This window comes from Siphateles boraxobius, unplaced genomic scaffold (genome assembly GCF_051911475.1).
Source record: "Siphateles boraxobius isolate OS27281-9 unplaced genomic scaffold, OSU_SipBor_1 198, whole genome shotgun sequence".
Classification (NCBI taxonomy): Eukaryota; Metazoa; Chordata; class Actinopteri; order Cypriniformes; family Leuciscidae; genus Siphateles; species Siphateles boraxobius.
This window is the reverse complement of record NW_027508808.1, coordinates 1,992,501-2,009,927: the sequence shown is the minus strand read 5'-3', so window position 1 is coordinate 2,009,927 and position 17,427 is coordinate 1,992,501. Positions and strand designations below refer to the sequence as shown.

Genomic DNA, 17,427 nt, shown 5'->3' with positions numbered 1-17,427 from the left:
ATATTTTTTTTATAACAGAAGAATTATCTATTAAAACTAACTTTCAATAAGTAGCATGCTGATCAGAATTTCATTTATTGATTTATTTCTTATCATAATTCATAATACATTATTACAACACAAATCCACCCTCAAAACATCTTTTTATATAAGAAACGGTGTAATTGTGTATCGTCAGTCATGCACGCTCAGTTTCAAGCGACAAAACAGCTGCTGTCAATCATGTTGATTAGCATCGCTCAAACGCAGATTTTCACTTATAAACTTTTTTTTACTGTAGTCTTGTTGTAATTTTTTTCGGGGGGGAAACATGCCATTGCATTCACTGATTCCACCATGTTTCTCACTGACGAGCCTCTAACTCGGAAACTCAGAGCACAAACCTGGAGTTTCCCACTCGTAAATACGACTAAACAACAAATGTGGGCGGGGCTTGATTGTGTCTGTGGGGAATTGATTGGCTGGTTGGATGGTTGTGGTTTGCTAATGGCTGATCTCATGTGAGTGACAGGTTATAGCCCCGCCCACATCATCAGAGAAGAGAAGAGATGCTGCTGTTATTCTGATTCAAGATTATCAACACCATAATCATGTGCACCGATAAATCATTTACATGAAGTATTCCATAACACAAGAAGAATTGTCATTTGATTTCATGGTGATTTTAATGGCTTCAAAGTAAAACAGACATAATTAATACAACGATATGAGAGAAAGCTTTTGTGTTCTTGAAGGCTTCACTCACAAATGATTGTATCTGCATGTAAAAGTCTTCAGAATCTCAGTTTGTGTTCCACTGAAGAAAGTCATTAGCGTGAATAAATGAGGTTTAATATTTTGATGAACGAACCCTTTAAAGTGTGAAGACGTCTTCAGTTTTGAGATCTTGGATTTAAAGCAGCGATTGATCATGCTCATGGTTGTCATCTTGACTAATTGAGCTTTATGACCGTGTCTTACAAGCTTGTTATGATTTATGTCGTGTATAAAGGTTGACGTGTGTGTGTGTTTACTAGTTTTGCTTCAGTGCATGTTTCCTCTATAGGTTATGATGGCCATTAAACCGCATTACCTGGAGGGTCAAGAGGTCACCGGTGTCGTGTGTGTGGTCTCCATCGACCGGCTCATGCGGTTCCAAACTTCTTCATGATCGTTCAGGTTTGTGATCCTCAAATCATCCCTTAAATGCCAATAATGCTCATAATATTGTTCTTTAGAGCCCCGAACTGCTGAGTCTCTTCTGCTCACCAAGCCTGCATTTATCTGATCAAAAATACAGTAAAACAGTGAAATATTATAATAATGTAAATCATCAGTTTTCTATGTGAATATATAGTAAAGTGTAATTTATTCCTGTGATCAAAGCTGAATTTTCAGCATCATTACTCCAGTCTTCAGTGTCACATGATCCTTCAGAAATCACTATAATATGATGATTTGATGATCAAGAAACATTTATGATTATTATCAGTGTTGAAAACAGTTGAGCTGCTTCATATTTGATTTTTCAGGATTTTTTGATGAATAAAATTTTTTTGTAACATTATAAATGTCTTTACTGTCACTTTTGAACATAACATAATGTATCCTTGCTGAATAAAAAAACATTTATTTCAAAGAGAAATTCTTACTATTTAAAAATGAGCTCTTGATCTGTCTAACTGTTGCTAATTGATTTATTGTCTGAATGACCATGTTTGTGACTCTCGTACAAGTAAAGCGTTTCCCATCATTTTCTAGCTCGAGAATGGGAACATTTCTCTGAACTGGTGCTAAAAAAGCTTTTTGTCAAGTTAAAAATGAAAAGATGTTTCCAATCATGTCCACTGTGTTCTGGCCAAAAGTCCACATGCTGAAATTTGATTTGCAAACATTTAAAGCAGGAAAATGGTTTACATTTATTTATAACTTGTGATTGTTTTAAGGCAGAGTTTTAAGCACTTAAATCAATTTAATTATGCTTTTTAAAAAAAATGTAATAATGTATTTATCACACTAAAGTGTCAGGCCGCATGATTAGTTATTTAACCCTCTGATATCTTTATGAATGTTAGCCAGTGAATGAACTGATGTATTTAATTGTCAGCATTTGATGCTTGGGACAATGTCAATAAATGATTATACAAATTTCATGCAATTGTTTTTCCTTAAAGTATTTCATCTAAACGACTTAATGTGGGCCTGTAGTCGTTCGTTTCGAGATGATTTGCTGCGACAGGGAATCAGAGAAAGCAAATTAAATGTGAATCTCTCTCAGGAGCCGTCGAGGGTTAAACTGCACTATGCTTCTGTCCTGAAGGACACGGGTATTAAAAAGAAATATTACTTCATAAAAAGCCACAGCACAGCGTCCCTGGCTCTTGTAACTAATGTGTTTTTCAGTGAAAAGCCTGTTAGTTTGTGAAGAACAAGGCAAACGCTTGGTTTACTGCAAGCCAAGGCTCAAATCAACAGCATTTCTCAATGCTTCTCATTGCTTTTCAAACTTCTGAAGCAGGAACTTTGAATGCATTAGAAATGTTACATTATTGCAAACTATTTCGGGTTAGGTTCTTGTAGATGTATTGGGTTTAGTCACGGCACAATTATCTTTCCAGTGCCTTCCATGTGCACATTTTAATGAGTGATGAGAAACTCTTACAGGTGTTCAGGTGTTCGCTGACCGGAAGAATGAACCTGGGAATGTTTTATTCACCAACACTCTTTAAAAAGGCTTTTATCATGTAAGGCCACATTAAAAGTTTTAAAGCGTATTCTTCACTTCCAGTCTAAGTGCCTCTGTAACCCAGATTTTAGTTAAAAAAGAAAAGAAAATAAGGGACAGGTGGAAGTATAATAAACTATAATAGAAAAAAAAAACCTAAGTTCAACAAAGAGTTTCTGCAGTCCAAAGTTCTCTTTAAAGTGTAAAAATGCTAAAAGTTTTATTTGCTCAAGTGCTGAAAATGTATAAGCACAGTCTGTACACAAAACAAATGCATTCAAAAATAAAATTTCTACGAATGTACATCAAGTAATAACATGATAAATGTACAATGACGGCGTGCAATGTGCCACGATTCACCGTGCACATCACACTTGTCAATACACAGTTTAGCGCATGCAATGACAGTATATTTAGAAAAAAAATCCTTTCTTGTGCATTTCAATAGCAGAGTACACCGATAGGTGGCAGTGAGTATTCTCAGGTAGAATATCTCAGCAGCAGTCGCTCAGCTGTCACACACATACACACACACACATACGCTCGCGCGCGCGCAGGAGTGGGTCTCGCGCAGAGAGAGTTTCAGCAGCGAACAGAAAGTGAACAGGGGGGCATTTCACACACACACACACACACACACACACAGCACTCGGACAGAGCCTGGATTAAACCTCTCCCGGAGCTTTGAGCGATGCGCTGGCAGAATGGCCCGATGGTTCAAGGAACACCTGGGATTCAAAACCACCAAAGCCCCGCCGCCCGCGCCTCCGAAGCCGGACTACCGACACTTCCACCCGGGCATCTCCAGCGCTGCTCCCGCGCTCCTGCTCCAGGGCTCCGTGCTCATGCCCGCTCAACCCGACATACTCACCGCATACAAACTCCAGAAGGAGCTGGACTTCGAGGACCCGTACACCCCGGCCGGGAACATGAGCATGCCCTTCTCCTCCACGGGACTGAGCTCCACGGGCTCGCCGGACGTGAAGTTCGTGTCTCCAAAGCACCGGCTCATCAAGGTGGAGGCGGCCGAGCGGAGCGGCTCGAGCCCGGGCAGCAGCAGCGCGGTGACCGCGGTCAAATCCCCCGGTTCTCCACCCGCGGAGACCGAGAACAGTAAACCGGAGAAGGTAAGACACCGATGCGCGCTCACCTCCACAGGTACGAGCAGAGGTGAGCCGCTCATCAGCACTGACTGAGCATCACTTCTCATAGACAATGTGATTTTTAAATGTTTTTTTTTTTTGTAAAAACTTTTATATTAATATTTTATTTATTTTATCTTTGTATAAATGTAACTTGTTTTTAGTTTTTTTAATTAAATTTGTCATTTAAAAAAAATATTATAAAATATTGTTTTGTTTAGTAAAAACTTTTATATTAATATTTATTTTATTTTATACATTTTAATACATTTATGTATAATTTATAAATGTAACTAGTTCTTAGTTGTTGTTTTTTATTAGATTTGTCATTTTTAAAAATAATTGTTATTAAATGATCATAAAATAGTGTTTTGTTTAGTATAAATCCTTCTTTAAAAGTAAATAAAATTCAAAAACATTTAGATTTAGTGTATCAAAAAATAATTGTCTTATATTAAAATCATAATTGTAATATTATAAAAAAATATATTTTATTTATTTAACCTTTCTTTAATCAAGAACCAAGAAACACAAATAAAATACTTTAATATAAACAGAAAACTACAATTTCATCATACAAAATCTAGCCTATATAGCAATTACATCAAAATGTCAAGTGTCTAGTTTAATAAAAGACCAGAGTTATGAATTTAGACAATAGGGTTTAAGATCTGCAGACTTTTTTTATGTGTGTATGTCTTTTTCAGAAAATTCTTAAATATAGGGGTGCAGATTAAGAGGTTAAACCTGTTGTAACAGTGATGAAGCTGAAGGTTATTCCATGACCAAAGTAAGCAAACATTTACTGCTAGTGTGAAATATCTGACCGGTTTACACATTCTGGCAGAGCTTGTGAGTGTAAAGGCTGAGGTCTGCGTCATAACCGGTCAAACCAGTTGTTTTACGTGTTCCACAACGGTTACGAGCTTTACACTGTTCATCCAGAAACACAACACTGGGTCTGAGAGATCAACATCCATGAACATCTCTGAGAGTCCACATCTGCAGAAATCAGCTTTTGGTTATTCCTGATGTTTTAGATCATTTTTATTTTTGTGTGGAATTGGAGAGTCAGTGTACACTATATATTATATTATTTTCATATATTTTGGGATGGAAATGAAAACATCATCTCCAGAAGAGAGATGGCTTGACGTCCCACATGAGAATTAAACCATTCAGGATCTACAATTATATTTAGTACTTTGCATAAAAGTTTTCATAATGTTAAAATGCATGAAATAGTTTATGCAAAATATTGAGGAAGCTTGTAAATTTTAATTATAATTTTTAATGATTTATTTCTTTATTTCTTATTTATTAAGGGTCGGGATAGTGTGTGTGTGTGATGGGTAGGTATAGGGCTCAGGTGTGTGTGTGTGTGTGTGTGTGTGTGTGTGTGTGTGTGTGTGTGTGTGTGTGTGTGTGTCTGATGGGTAGGTTTAGGGCTCGGGTGTGTGTGTGTGATGGGTAGGGTTAGGGGTCGGGTTAGTGTGTGTGTGTATGTGTGTGATGGGTAGGTTTAAAGGGTCAGGATAGTGTGTGTGTGTGTGTGTGTGTGTGTGTGTGTGTGTGTGTGTGTGTGTGAGAGATGGGTAGGTTTAGGGGTCGGGTTAGTGTGTGTGTGCGTGTGATGATAGGTTTAGGGGTCGGGTTAGTGTGTGTGTGTGTGTGTGTGTGTGTGTCTGATGGGTAGGTTTAGGGCTCGGGTGTGTGTGTGTGAAGGGTAGGGTTAGGGGTCGGGTTAGTGTGTGTGTGTATGTGTGTGATGGGTAGGTTTAAAGGGTCAGGATAGTGTGTGTGTGTGTGTGTGTGAGAGAGAGATGGGTAGGTTTAGGGGTCGGGTTAGTGTGTGTGTGTGTGTGTGTGTGTGTGTGTGATGATAGGTTTGGGGGTCTGGTTAGTGTGTGTGTGTGTGTGTGTGTGTGTGTGTGTGTGTGTGTGTGTGTGTGTGTGTGTGTGTGTGTGTGTGTGTGTGTGTGTGTGATGATAGGTTTAGGGCTCGGGTGTGTGTGTGTGATGGGTAGGTTTAAAGGGTCAGGATAGTGTGTGTGTGTGTGTGTGTGTGAGAGAGAGAGATGGGTAGGTTTAGGGGTCGGGTTAGTGTGTGTGTGTGTGTGTGTGATGATAGGTTTAGGGGTCGGGTTAGTGTGTGTGTGTGTGTGTGTGTGTGTGTGTGTGTGTGTGTGTGTGTGTGTGTGTGTGTGTGTGTGTGTGATGATAGGTTTAGGGCTCGGGTGTGTGTGTGTGATGGGTAGGGTTAGGGGTCGGGTTAGTGTGTTTGTGTTGTGTGTGATAGGTGTGTGATGGGTAGGTTTAAAGGGTCAGGATAGTGTGTGTGTGTGTGTGTGTGTGTGTGTGTGTGTGTGTGTGTGTGTGTGTGTGTGTGTGTGTGTGTGAGAGATGGGTAGGTTTAGGGGTCGGGTTAGTGTGTGTGTGTGTGTGTGTGTGTGTGTGTGTGTGTGTGTGGTGATAGGTTTAGGGGTTGGGTGAGTGTGTGCGTGTGTATGTACGATTGGTAGGGTTAGTGTAGGGGAATAGAATATACAGTTTGTACAGTATAAAAACCATTACGTCTATGGAGAGTCCTCACAAGTATAGCTAAACAAACGTGTGTGTGTGTGTGTGTGTGTGTCAAGGTTTGGCTGGTTAGAACGGCCCCTGTACTGGTAGATGTCGTAACTAACCATCTGGCTCCATTGATGGCATTTAAAGAGATACGTTTTTTTCCCAATGCTCTCCCAGTCCAAAGTCTCTTCTGCTCTATTTGATCAAAAATACAGTAAAAACAGAAAAAAATTGAAGAATTATTGTAATGTAAATCAGCTGTTTTCTATGTGAATATATAGTAAAGTGTAATTTGTTCCTGTGATCAAAGCTGAATTTTCAGCATCATTACTCCAGTCTTCAGTGTCACATGATCCTTCAGAAATCACTATAATATGATGATTTGATGCTCAAGAAACATTTATGATTATTATCAGTGTTGAAAACAGTTGTGCTGCCTCATATTTCTGTGTGTGAGCGTGGATGTCCTGCAGGGGTTCAGACTGAAGACTGCCGAATGACTAAAGAAACGTTATCAGCATGATGGTAGAAAACTGTACATTTCTTGTCTATTACCTTCCACTGCTACTTATACCAACGACGGGAATAAGCGCATAGTTAAAAAAATAGATGTATGAGATGATAATAACTTGATAATACCAAATGTTGTGAGAGAGAGAGAGAGAGAGAGAGAGAGAGAGAGAGAGAGAGAGAGAGAGAGAGAGAGAGAGAGAGAGAGAGAGAGAGAGAGAGAGAGAGAGAGAGAGAGAGAGCAACAGTTACAAACTTCTTTTATCCTTTCCCTGACCATGTGACTAAAACCCAAATGTGAGACATTCAAGCTGACCAATCAGATAATTACAACTTCCCCCACGGTACTAAAGGTGTGAACACTCATAGCACCCAGAGCACACACACACCTCAGCCCGGAGTACACACACACACACACACACACACACACACACACACACACACACACACACACACACACACACACACACACACACACACACACACACACACACACACACACACACACACACACACACACTTCAGACTACAGGCCTCGAGCTACAGTAGGGTGGGAAACAGTAAAGCAAATGTCATTCTTCATTTCAAATATCCTGGATTATTTTCAATCCTGGTCAATAAGATTTCAAAGAAAGAAAGTAATACTTTTATAGATGAAAGACGCATTAAATTTCTCAAAAGTGAAATTAAAGACGTTTATCTGTTTTTACTGATATTTTACTGATATTTTTTATCAAATAAATGCAGCCTATTGGATGAATGTCAATCATTTAATACCATAGTAAATATCAGAGTGTCATCATAAATTCGTTAGCATGTATATTCTGCATCATTATGCATTATAATTATCATCATCGTTATGCTGTGTCCATAAGCAGTGTATCGACCGGTGCGACTCCAACACGAGTTCTTCTGCTCTGAAAAGGCCAACTAATGTCTTAATTACTTGACAAGTGGATGATAATTATGCAAATGCTTTCCTAATGCTCAGAATGCCAATATCTGTGTCGAGTGTTTTGCTCTATCTTGATCTTGAAACAGCAGCAGGAATGAGGATAGAGGATTGAGGAATGACAAATGAGGATTGAGGATTGGGGATTGAGGAATGAGGATTGGGGAATGACCAATGAGGATTGAGGATTGGGGATTGGGGATTGGGGATTGGGGATAGGGGATAGGGGATTGGGGATAGGGGATTGAGGAATGAGGATTGCGGATTGGGGATTGAGGAATAAGGATTGGAGATTGAGGATTGGGGATTGGGGATTGAGGTTTGAGGATTGGGGATTGAGGATTAAGGAATGACCAATGAGGATTGAGGATTGGGGATTGAGGAATGAGGATTGGGGATTGGGGATTGAGGATTGGGGATTTGGGATTGAGTAATGAGGATTGAGGATTGGGGATTGAGGAATGAGGATTGGGGATTGGGGATTGAGGATTGGGGATTGGGGATTTGGGATTGAGTAATGAGGATTGGGGATTGGGGAATGAGGATTGGGGATTGAGGATTGGGGAATGAAGATAGAGGATTGGGGAATGAGGATAGAGGATTGAGGATTGGGGATTGAGGATTGGGGATTGAGGATTGAGGAATGATGATTGGGGATTGAGGATTGGGGATTGAGGATTGAGGATTGGGGAATGAGGATAGAGGATTGAGGATTGGGGATTGGGGATTGAGGATTGAGGATTGGGGAATGAGGATAGAGGATTGAGGATTGGGGATTGAGGATTGGGGATTGAGGATTGAGGAATGATGATTGGGGATTGAGGATTGAGGATTGGGGAATGAGGATTGGGGATTAAGGATTGGGGATTGAGGATTGGGGAATGAGGATTGAGGATTGGGAATTGAGGATTGAGGATTGAGGATTTGGAATTGAGGATTGGGGATTGAGGATTGGGGAATGGGGATTGGGGATTGGGTATTGGGGATTGAGGATTGAGGATTGGGGATTGAGGATTGGGGATTGAGGATTGAGGATTGGGGATTGAGGATTGAGGATTGAGGATTGGGGATTTGGGATTGAGGATTGGGGATTGGGGATTGAGGATTGGGGATTGAGGATTGGGGAATGGGGATTGGGGATTGAGGATTGGGGAATGAGGATTGGGGATTGAGGATTGAGGATTGGGGAATGAGGATTGGGTATTGGGGATTGAGGATTGGGGATTGAGGATTGGGGATTGAGGATTGAGGATTGGGGATTGAGGATTGAGGATTGAGGATTGGGGATTGGGGATTGAGGATTGGGGATTGGGGATTGAGGATTGGGGATTGGGGATTGAGGATTGGGTATTGAGGAATGAGGAATGGGGATTGAGGAATGAGGAATGGGTTCAGTCTGTTCATTATAGCAGGAGATTCTCAGTCTTGAAGATTAATCACTGCTGCTGATCGATTGAAATATTTAGTCAGGTTTAATATATAAGGAATGTTGAAATTTAAATGTTGGTATTGTGACAACACTAATTTAATCGTTTGTATTTTATATAATATCAAATATGTTTTGCCATTGGAATGTGATCAGTAGGCCGCCTGCGCTCTAGAAAGCTGATAACATTGTCTTATGATTTCTTTGTTCTTATTGTGTTTTTGTTGTTAGTGATTAAACGTTCCCGTCTGAGAGCATTTTGTAAGCTCACCAATTATGGTTTCAAAGTGGTGCTGATTAACAACACATGCACGCATGCACTCACGCACTCACACACACACACACACAGACACACACGCGTGCATGCACGGGATTGCACGCACACACACAGACAGACAGAGACACACACACACACACACACACACACACACACACACACACACACACACACACACACACACACACACACACACACACACACACACACACACACACACACACACACACAAAGTTGCTGAAGGTCTCCTGAAAGTGAACTACTGAAGGATAAACAGAAGATAATGGAAGCAAACAGATGTTGCCGTGACCTTGTGTGTGTTTGCAGAGTCTGTTGTTATTCTCTAAACTAACTTCAGGTTTATAATTCTCATCAGTTCTGTGCATTTGTTTATGACGGCGAGTTACTGGCCGCTAATGCAAGTTTCTCAGAACGCTTGAACGCTTCTCAAAGGTGTTCTGCTTGGATAGAAGAAGCCTGAATTACTGGGTTATTGATAATAAGATGATCAAATGAAATATTGATCATAAAGACTGCTTTCAAATCCAGCCCATGAGATCATGAATCAGATTCAGACTGGTTTACTGCATTTTGAATGTTTAAAAACTTTTTCATCGTCAAAATGTGCCATTTCCATCTCAGTTTCAGTGCAGAATTAATGTTGAGATGATCTGTGTTTCTCTTCTGCACTTATTCAGCTTTTTGACAACAATCTGGAGTCGCTCTCATCTTGGATTTCATCGTTCATTCGTTCGATTCATGATCCACACCTAAATTAATTTGAACCAGCATCATTTATATTGGTAATAAAACATGATTCATTAGCATCAGTATATTCATATGCATCTCATATTCAGACACGCTTGATTCAATTGGTTTTTAATAATCTTAAAAAGATTCTGATCTTAAGATTTATGCAAAGATGCTCATAATTGGTTTTATTGGTTCAAATATAAATTTTACTTCCATTAGTGGCATTTAATAGTTTTGGAAACTTCTCTAAAAATACATCTTGTTTTAGAGAAACGGTAGATTTTGTGCCTATAATGAAAGAGATGAAACGGAGAACTTCCTATAGTAAGGAACATTGACAGAGAATCAGTAGCTTTCCTCTGATTGGTCTGAGTGTATTCTGCAGGTTCAGTTATATGTAACTATGGTAACTGTATCCATTCAGGTGTGTGTGTGTGTGTGTGTGTGTGTGTGTGTGTGTGTGTGTGTGTGTGTGTGTGTGTGTGTGTGTGTGTATGTGTGTGTGTGTGTGAGGGTTTCCTTTAATTGAATAGTTGAACGATGCAGGTGACCTCACTGACAGACGAGAGCATTACAAACATTCACTCAACGGTTTCAGGCAGGTGACCTCACTGACAGACGAGAGCATTACAAACATTCACTCAACGGTTTCAGGCTCACTATTGTGAGTGTGAATGAACAAACACTCCCACACACACTCTACCTGACTGACATATTTAATTAAACATCACACTGTTTTCCTTTCGTGGACATTAAGAGAACTTTATAAAAGGCGATGGATGAGACAAGATGACAGATGAACCTTCTTCTCCCTTTTGAAATTTTTGAAGTTATTATCGTAGAATTCCAGTCAAAAGTTTAGAATAATAACGATTTTTACAATTTTTTTTCTTTCTTGGTTTCCTCTGCTCAACCAAGGCTGCATTTATTTGATATTTGATATAGTAAAACAGTGAAATGTTATTATTAGTTATTGTTTTCTATGTGAATATAGAGCAAAATGTAATTTATTCCTGTTAATTTTCAGCATCATTACTCCAGTCTTCAGTGTCACATGATCCTTCAGAAATCATTCTTGTTTGGCTTGTAAATAGTGAATCCGTCACGGCGCGAGTGCAACTGGCTTTTAAAGGGAATGGGAGATGAGACTCTGATTGGTTTATTTCATGTTACGCCCAAAACACTCCCATCACTCATTAAGAGAATAGAGACAACCCTTTTAGACCAGCACCGGGAGCGCCGACCATTTTCCCCGTCGTTAAACTAGCAAAAGTTAGACCGTCAGATCTCAGACCAGTCTCTGGCTCAGGGTTTGGCCTTCTACTTTTCCATATACGGTTAGAAAAACACACTCGATTGTCTCTGACTGCATAAACGCTTCTCAGTCCATCCACGTAATTACTCTCTTCTTTTGTTCTTGTCCTTCTCCTCCCGGTTTGAAAGTCTCTCTGGGAATATTACAATAAAGGTGAGACGGTCGAGAGAGAGAGAGAAATAAAACACTCTCTGATCCCTGTGGAAGTGGCATCATTTTGCTGTTTTATTTGAGCTTGTGTAGGAGGATCTTATTTTAAATAAAACAAACAAGTCAGTCAAGTCACCTTCATTTATGCAGCGCTTTTAACCGTATGGATCGTTTCAAAGCAGCTTTACAGTGATAATAGGAGATTACAGTAACAGAGATTGTTTACGCTTTACAGCAGATCTAGAATAAAGTTATTGTCCAGCTAAAGTTAGTTTTGATTGATTCACTTCCGTCGCAAACATCATTAGATATTAACTTATGGGCCGCTAACACGACACCGTTTATCAGAAAACAGAAAATTTTAATGCGTTCTGGTCGTTCATCAGTGTTTGGGGCTCGAGAACGCAATCTTTGAAATGGATTCCAAGGTGCAAGTTTTAAAATGTTTTGAAAAAACAGGCTTGTTAGTTATAATGGACATTTTAAAGAAGATTCCAATGCCATGAACCCTATTTTAGGTTGGAACGTCTTTCCTCTGGGAATATTACAATCAAGGTGAGACGGTTGAGAGAGAGAAATAACACACTCTCTGATCCCTGTGGAAGTGGCATCATGTTGCTGTTTTATTTGAGCTTCCGTAGGAGGATCTTATTTTAAATTAAACAAACACAGGCTTGTTAGTTATAATGGACATTTTAAAGAAGATTCCAATGCCATGAACCCTATTTTAGAGGTCAACCAGAACACATGCTGTTTTTAAGAGGTAATGATACTGATTTAGTCATTTTCATCTGGTAGTTTCAGTGTAGCTGTGACTCCAGCTTTGTTTCTGCTGGAAATACAGTAATAGAGATTGTTTTAGCTTTACAGCAGCTCTAGAATAAAGTTATAGTCTAGCTATAGTTAGTTTTGATTGATTCACTTCTGACACCATTTTTTTTTACTGAAAACAGAAACTTTTAATGTGTTCTGGCCGTTCATTTGTACAACATCAGTGTTTGGTGCTCAAGAACGCAATCTTTGAAATGGATTCCAAGGCGCAAGAGTTGAACATTTTTGAAAAAACACAGGCTTGTTAGTTATAATAAACATTTGAAAGAAGATTCCATTGCCATGAACCTTATTTTAGGGGTCAACCAGAGCACATGCTGTTTTTAAGTGGTAATGATACTGATTTAGTCATTTTCATCTGGTAGTTTCAGTGTAGCTGAAGTCAAAGCGGTGACTGGAAAACAGTCGTCTGAATGCTGTTGCTCCAGGATTAAGGAAGTGCTCTCTTCCTGACAGGAAGTGTTTACAACTCCCTGACAATCCCTTTTGACTGGGCAAGTCCAATCTTGCACCCTGAAATAGACAGGGAGCGGTTAGCAGTTAGCGGTTAGCACACCTCCTAGCGTCTCCGCGCTGATCGTTTACGGATCGCTCCACTACATCTCATTCTGAGCCGATGCATTGTAAATCATGTTTTTCCCAGAATCCTCTTTGGCTCAGGTTACTGGAAAGCCCTGTGTCGTGGATGTGGGTCGCCACCCGTCTCGTCTCATTCGTGTAACGCTCTCAATTCTCTCCAGGGATTGGCTGAGGTCATGCTGAGGTCATGCTGAGGTCATTCTGAGGTCATGCTGAGGTCATGCTGAGGTCATGCCGAGGTCATGCTGAGGTCACACTGTTTCCGCTTGTAATCAAGAGATGCTCACGCTGACCTCACTCACTTATGCTCGTTCTCTGTCCTACACAACAGCTTACAGTAATAAAGCCAGAATAACTGAGCGAATGCATTTCACCTGGTAACACTTTACTTGAATTATATAATGCATTATTAAGGTATTTATTATGTAGTTTATAATTTAGGGAACACTTTACATTAAGGTTCATTAGTTAACATTAGTTGACTACCTTAGTGAACATGAACTAAGAATGAACAATACTTCTACAGCATTTAATAATCTTAGTTAATATTAATTTAAACATTTAATAATACGTACTTAAAATCAAAGGTTGTATTTGTTAACATTAGTTAATGCACTGTGAACTAACATCAACAAACAATGATCAGCTGTATTTTTATTAACTAATATTAACAAAGATTAATAAATACTGTAACAAATGTATTGCTCATTGTTAGTTCATGTTAGTAAATACATTAACTAATGTTAACTAAATAACCTTATTGCAAAGTGTTACCATAATTTCTTATATCTCTTCATAAATAATTGTAACCAAAGTTAAAATGGGTTATAATATTGCAGATTTCTTGTTACATCTGAAATCAGTTGTTTGTCATGTTTTAATGCATTATAAGTTGTAATAATGAATAGATAACTATTATAACTCCTCCCCTTTTTGATGCGTCACTACGATGCGTGAGTGCAGGTGTTCATAATGATGTAGGATTGTTTGGCCAGACAGGTTAGAGTATGGAGAGCAACAGTTTCTTCAATCGCATGAAACGCAGAGAGACCTCTGTTCACACTGATAGTGTTTTCTTGGATGTCAATTTTTGTTTTGTTTGGAAAGTCAAACAGAGATTGCGATCAATAAATACGGATTTTGTTATGACCGCTTCTCCGTGCGTCCTTAATGGACATGTAGATAAGAAGATACTCCTCATCTAACCTCGAGAGGCTAAAAGAGTTAAGACATTAGGTATTAGCCTCTACATATATTATAACTGTGGTTACACTTATTCATAAGATCATACAATGCATTATATAAGGTATAATTAATGCATTAAACATAAATTTAGGGGTGCATGATATATCGGCCACCATATTGGTATCGGCTGATATATATTCATTTTTAATGTTATCGTTATTGGACGATTTTTAAAAAATTTGGCCGATATATTATAGCCGATGAATAATGTATTATTTCCTTCAGCTGAGACTCTTCAGATGCGCATTGGTCATCATGATGGTTTTGAATTGCTTGAAATATGATTAAAATCACTTCAAAAAGGAAAATAAGGTTCAGTGCAGCACAAGTCTTATATCGCTACATAAAGTTATAATGAGAACATTATAATTGTGTGCGAGAACACATAATATGTGTTCTCGCGTTTATGTGTTCTCGCGTTCTCGTGTTCTCACGTTTATGTGTTCTCGTGTTCTCACGTTTATGTGTTGTCGCGTTCTCATGTTCTCACGTTTATGTTTTCTCGTGTTCTCGCTTTCTCATGTTTATGGGTTCTCGTGTTCTCACGTTTATGTGTTCTCGTGTTCTCGCGTTTATGTGTTCTCGCGTTCTCACGTTTATGTTTTCTCGTGTTCTCGCGTTTATGTGTTCTTGCGTTCTCATGTTCTCACGTTTATGGGTTCTCGTGTTCTCACGTTTATGTTTTCTCGTGTTCTCGCGTTTATGTGTTCTTGCGTTCTCATGTTCTCACGTTTATGGGTTCTCGTGTTCTCACGTTTATGTGTTCTCGCGTTTATGTGTTCTCGCGTTCTCGTGTTCTCACGTTTATGTGTTTTCGCGTTCTCGTGTTCTCACGTTTATGTGTTCTCGTGTTCTCGCGTTTATGTGTTCTCGCGTTCTCGTGTTCTCACGTTAATGTGTTCTCACGTTTATGTGTTTTCGCGTTCTCGTGTTCTCGCGTTTATGTGTTTTCGCGTTCTCGTGTTCTCACGTTTATGTGTTCTCGTGTTCTCACGTTTATGTGTTGTCGCGTTCTCATGTTCTCACGTTTATGTTTTCTCGTGTTCTCGCGTTCTCACGTTTATGGGTTCTCGTGTTCTCACGTTTATGTGTTCTCGTGTTCTCGCGTTTATGTGTTCTCGCGTTCTCACGTTTATGGGTTCTCATGTTCTCACGTTTATGTTTTCTCGTGTTCTCGCTGTTATGTGTTCTCGCGTTCTCATGTTCTCACGTTAATGTGTTCTCGTGTTCTCACGTTTATGTTTTCTCGTGTTCTCGCGTTTATGTGTTCTCGCGTTCTCATGTTCTCACGTTTATGGGTTCTCGTGTTCTCGCGTTTATGTGTTCTCGCGTTCTCGTGTTCTCGCGTTCTCACGTTTATGGGTTCTCATGTTCTCACGTTTATGTGTTCTTGTATTCTCGCGTTTATGTGTTCTCGCGTTCTCACGTTTATGGGTTCTCATGTTCTCACGTTTATGTTTTCTCGTGTTCTCGCTTTTATGTGTTCTCGCGTTCACATGTTCTCACGTTAATGTGTTCTCATGTTCTCACGTTTATGTTTTCTCGTGTTCTCGCGTTTATGTGTTTTCGCGTTCTCGTGTTCTCACGTTTATGTGTTCTCGTGTTCTCACGTTTATGTGTTGTCGCGTTCTCATGTTCTCACGTTTATGTTTTCTCGTGTTCTCGCGTTCTCACGTTTATGTGTTCTCGTGTTTAAGTGTGCTCGTGTTCTCAAGTTTATGGGTTCTCATGTTCTCACGTTTATGTTTTCTCGTGTTCTCGCGTTTATGTGTTCTCGCGTTCTCATGTTCTCACGTTTATGGGTTCTCGTGTTCTCACGTTTATGTGTTCTCGCGTTTATGTGTTTATGTGTTGTCGCGTTCTCATGTTCTCACGTTTATGTTTTCTCGTGTTCTCGCGTTCTCACGTTTATGTGTTCTCGTGTTTAAGTGTGCTCGTGTTCTCAAGTTTATGGGTTCTCATGTTCTCACGTTTATGTTTTCTCGTGTTCTCGCGTTTATGTGTTCTCGCGTTCTCATGTTCTCACGTTTATGGGTTCTCGTGTTCTCACGTTTATGTGTTCTCGCGTTTATGTGTTCTCGCGTTCTCGTGTTCTCACGTTTATGTGTTTTCGCGTTCTCGTGTTCTCACGTTTATGTGTTCTCGTGTTCTCACGTTTATGTGTTGTCGCGTTCTCATGTTCTCACGTTTATGTTTTCTCGTGTTCTCCCGTTCTCATGTTTATGGGTTCTCGTGTTCTCACGTTTATGTGTTCCCGTGTTCTCGCGTTTATGTGTTCTCGCGTTCTCACGTTTATGGGTTCTCATGTTCTCACGTTTATGTGTTCTCGTGTTCTCGCGTTTATGTGTTCTCGCGTTCTCATGTTCTCACGTTTATGGGTTCTCGTGTTCTCACGTTTATGTGTTCTCGCGTTTATGTGTTCTCGCGTTCTCGTGTTCTCACGTTTATGTGTTTTCGCGTTCTCGTGTTCTCACGTTTATGTGTTCTCGTGTTCTCGCGTTTATGTGTTCTCGCGTTCTCGTGTTCTCACGTTAATGTGTTCTCACGTTTATGTGTTTTCGCGTTCTCGTGTTCTCGCGTTTATGTGTTTTCGCGTTCTCGTGTTCTCACGTTTATGTGTTCTCGTGTTCTCACGTTTATGTGTTGTCGCGTTCTCATGTTCTCACGTTTATGTTTTCTCGTGTTCTCGCGTTCTCGCGTTTATGGGTTCTCGTGTTCTCGCGTTCTCACGTCTATGGGTTCTCGTGTTCTCACGTTTATGTGTTCTCGCGTTTATGTGTTCTCGCGTTCTCGTGTTCTCACGTTTATGTGTTTTCGCGTTCTCGTGTTCTCACGTTTATGTGTTCTCGTGTTCTCACGTTTATGTGTTGTCGCGTTCTCATGTTCTCACGTTTATGTTTTCTCGTGTTCTCGCGTTCTCATGTTTATGGGTTCTCGTGTTCTCACGTTTATGTGTTCTCGTGTTCTCGCGTTTA

General features: G+C 39.8%; 1 protein-coding gene across 4 annotated transcripts in view; it reads left to right on the top strand.

Moving 5' to 3' along the window:
* The first annotated feature begins 3,226 nt into the window (after nt 1-3,226).
* shf (Src homology 2 domain containing F) overlaps nt 3,227-17,427 on the top strand; it is a 157,520-nt gene continuing 143,319 nt past the window's right edge. For all 4 annotated transcript variants that reach the window (XM_077235573.1, XM_077235571.1, XM_077235572.1 and 1 more), the window contains exon 1: nt 3,227-3,831. In XM_077235573.1, the coding sequence (XP_077091688.1) occupies nt 3,409-3,831 (423 nt within the window). In that variant the 5' untranslated portion in view covers nt 3,227-3,408. The remainder of the gene's footprint in view (nt 3,832-17,427) is intronic.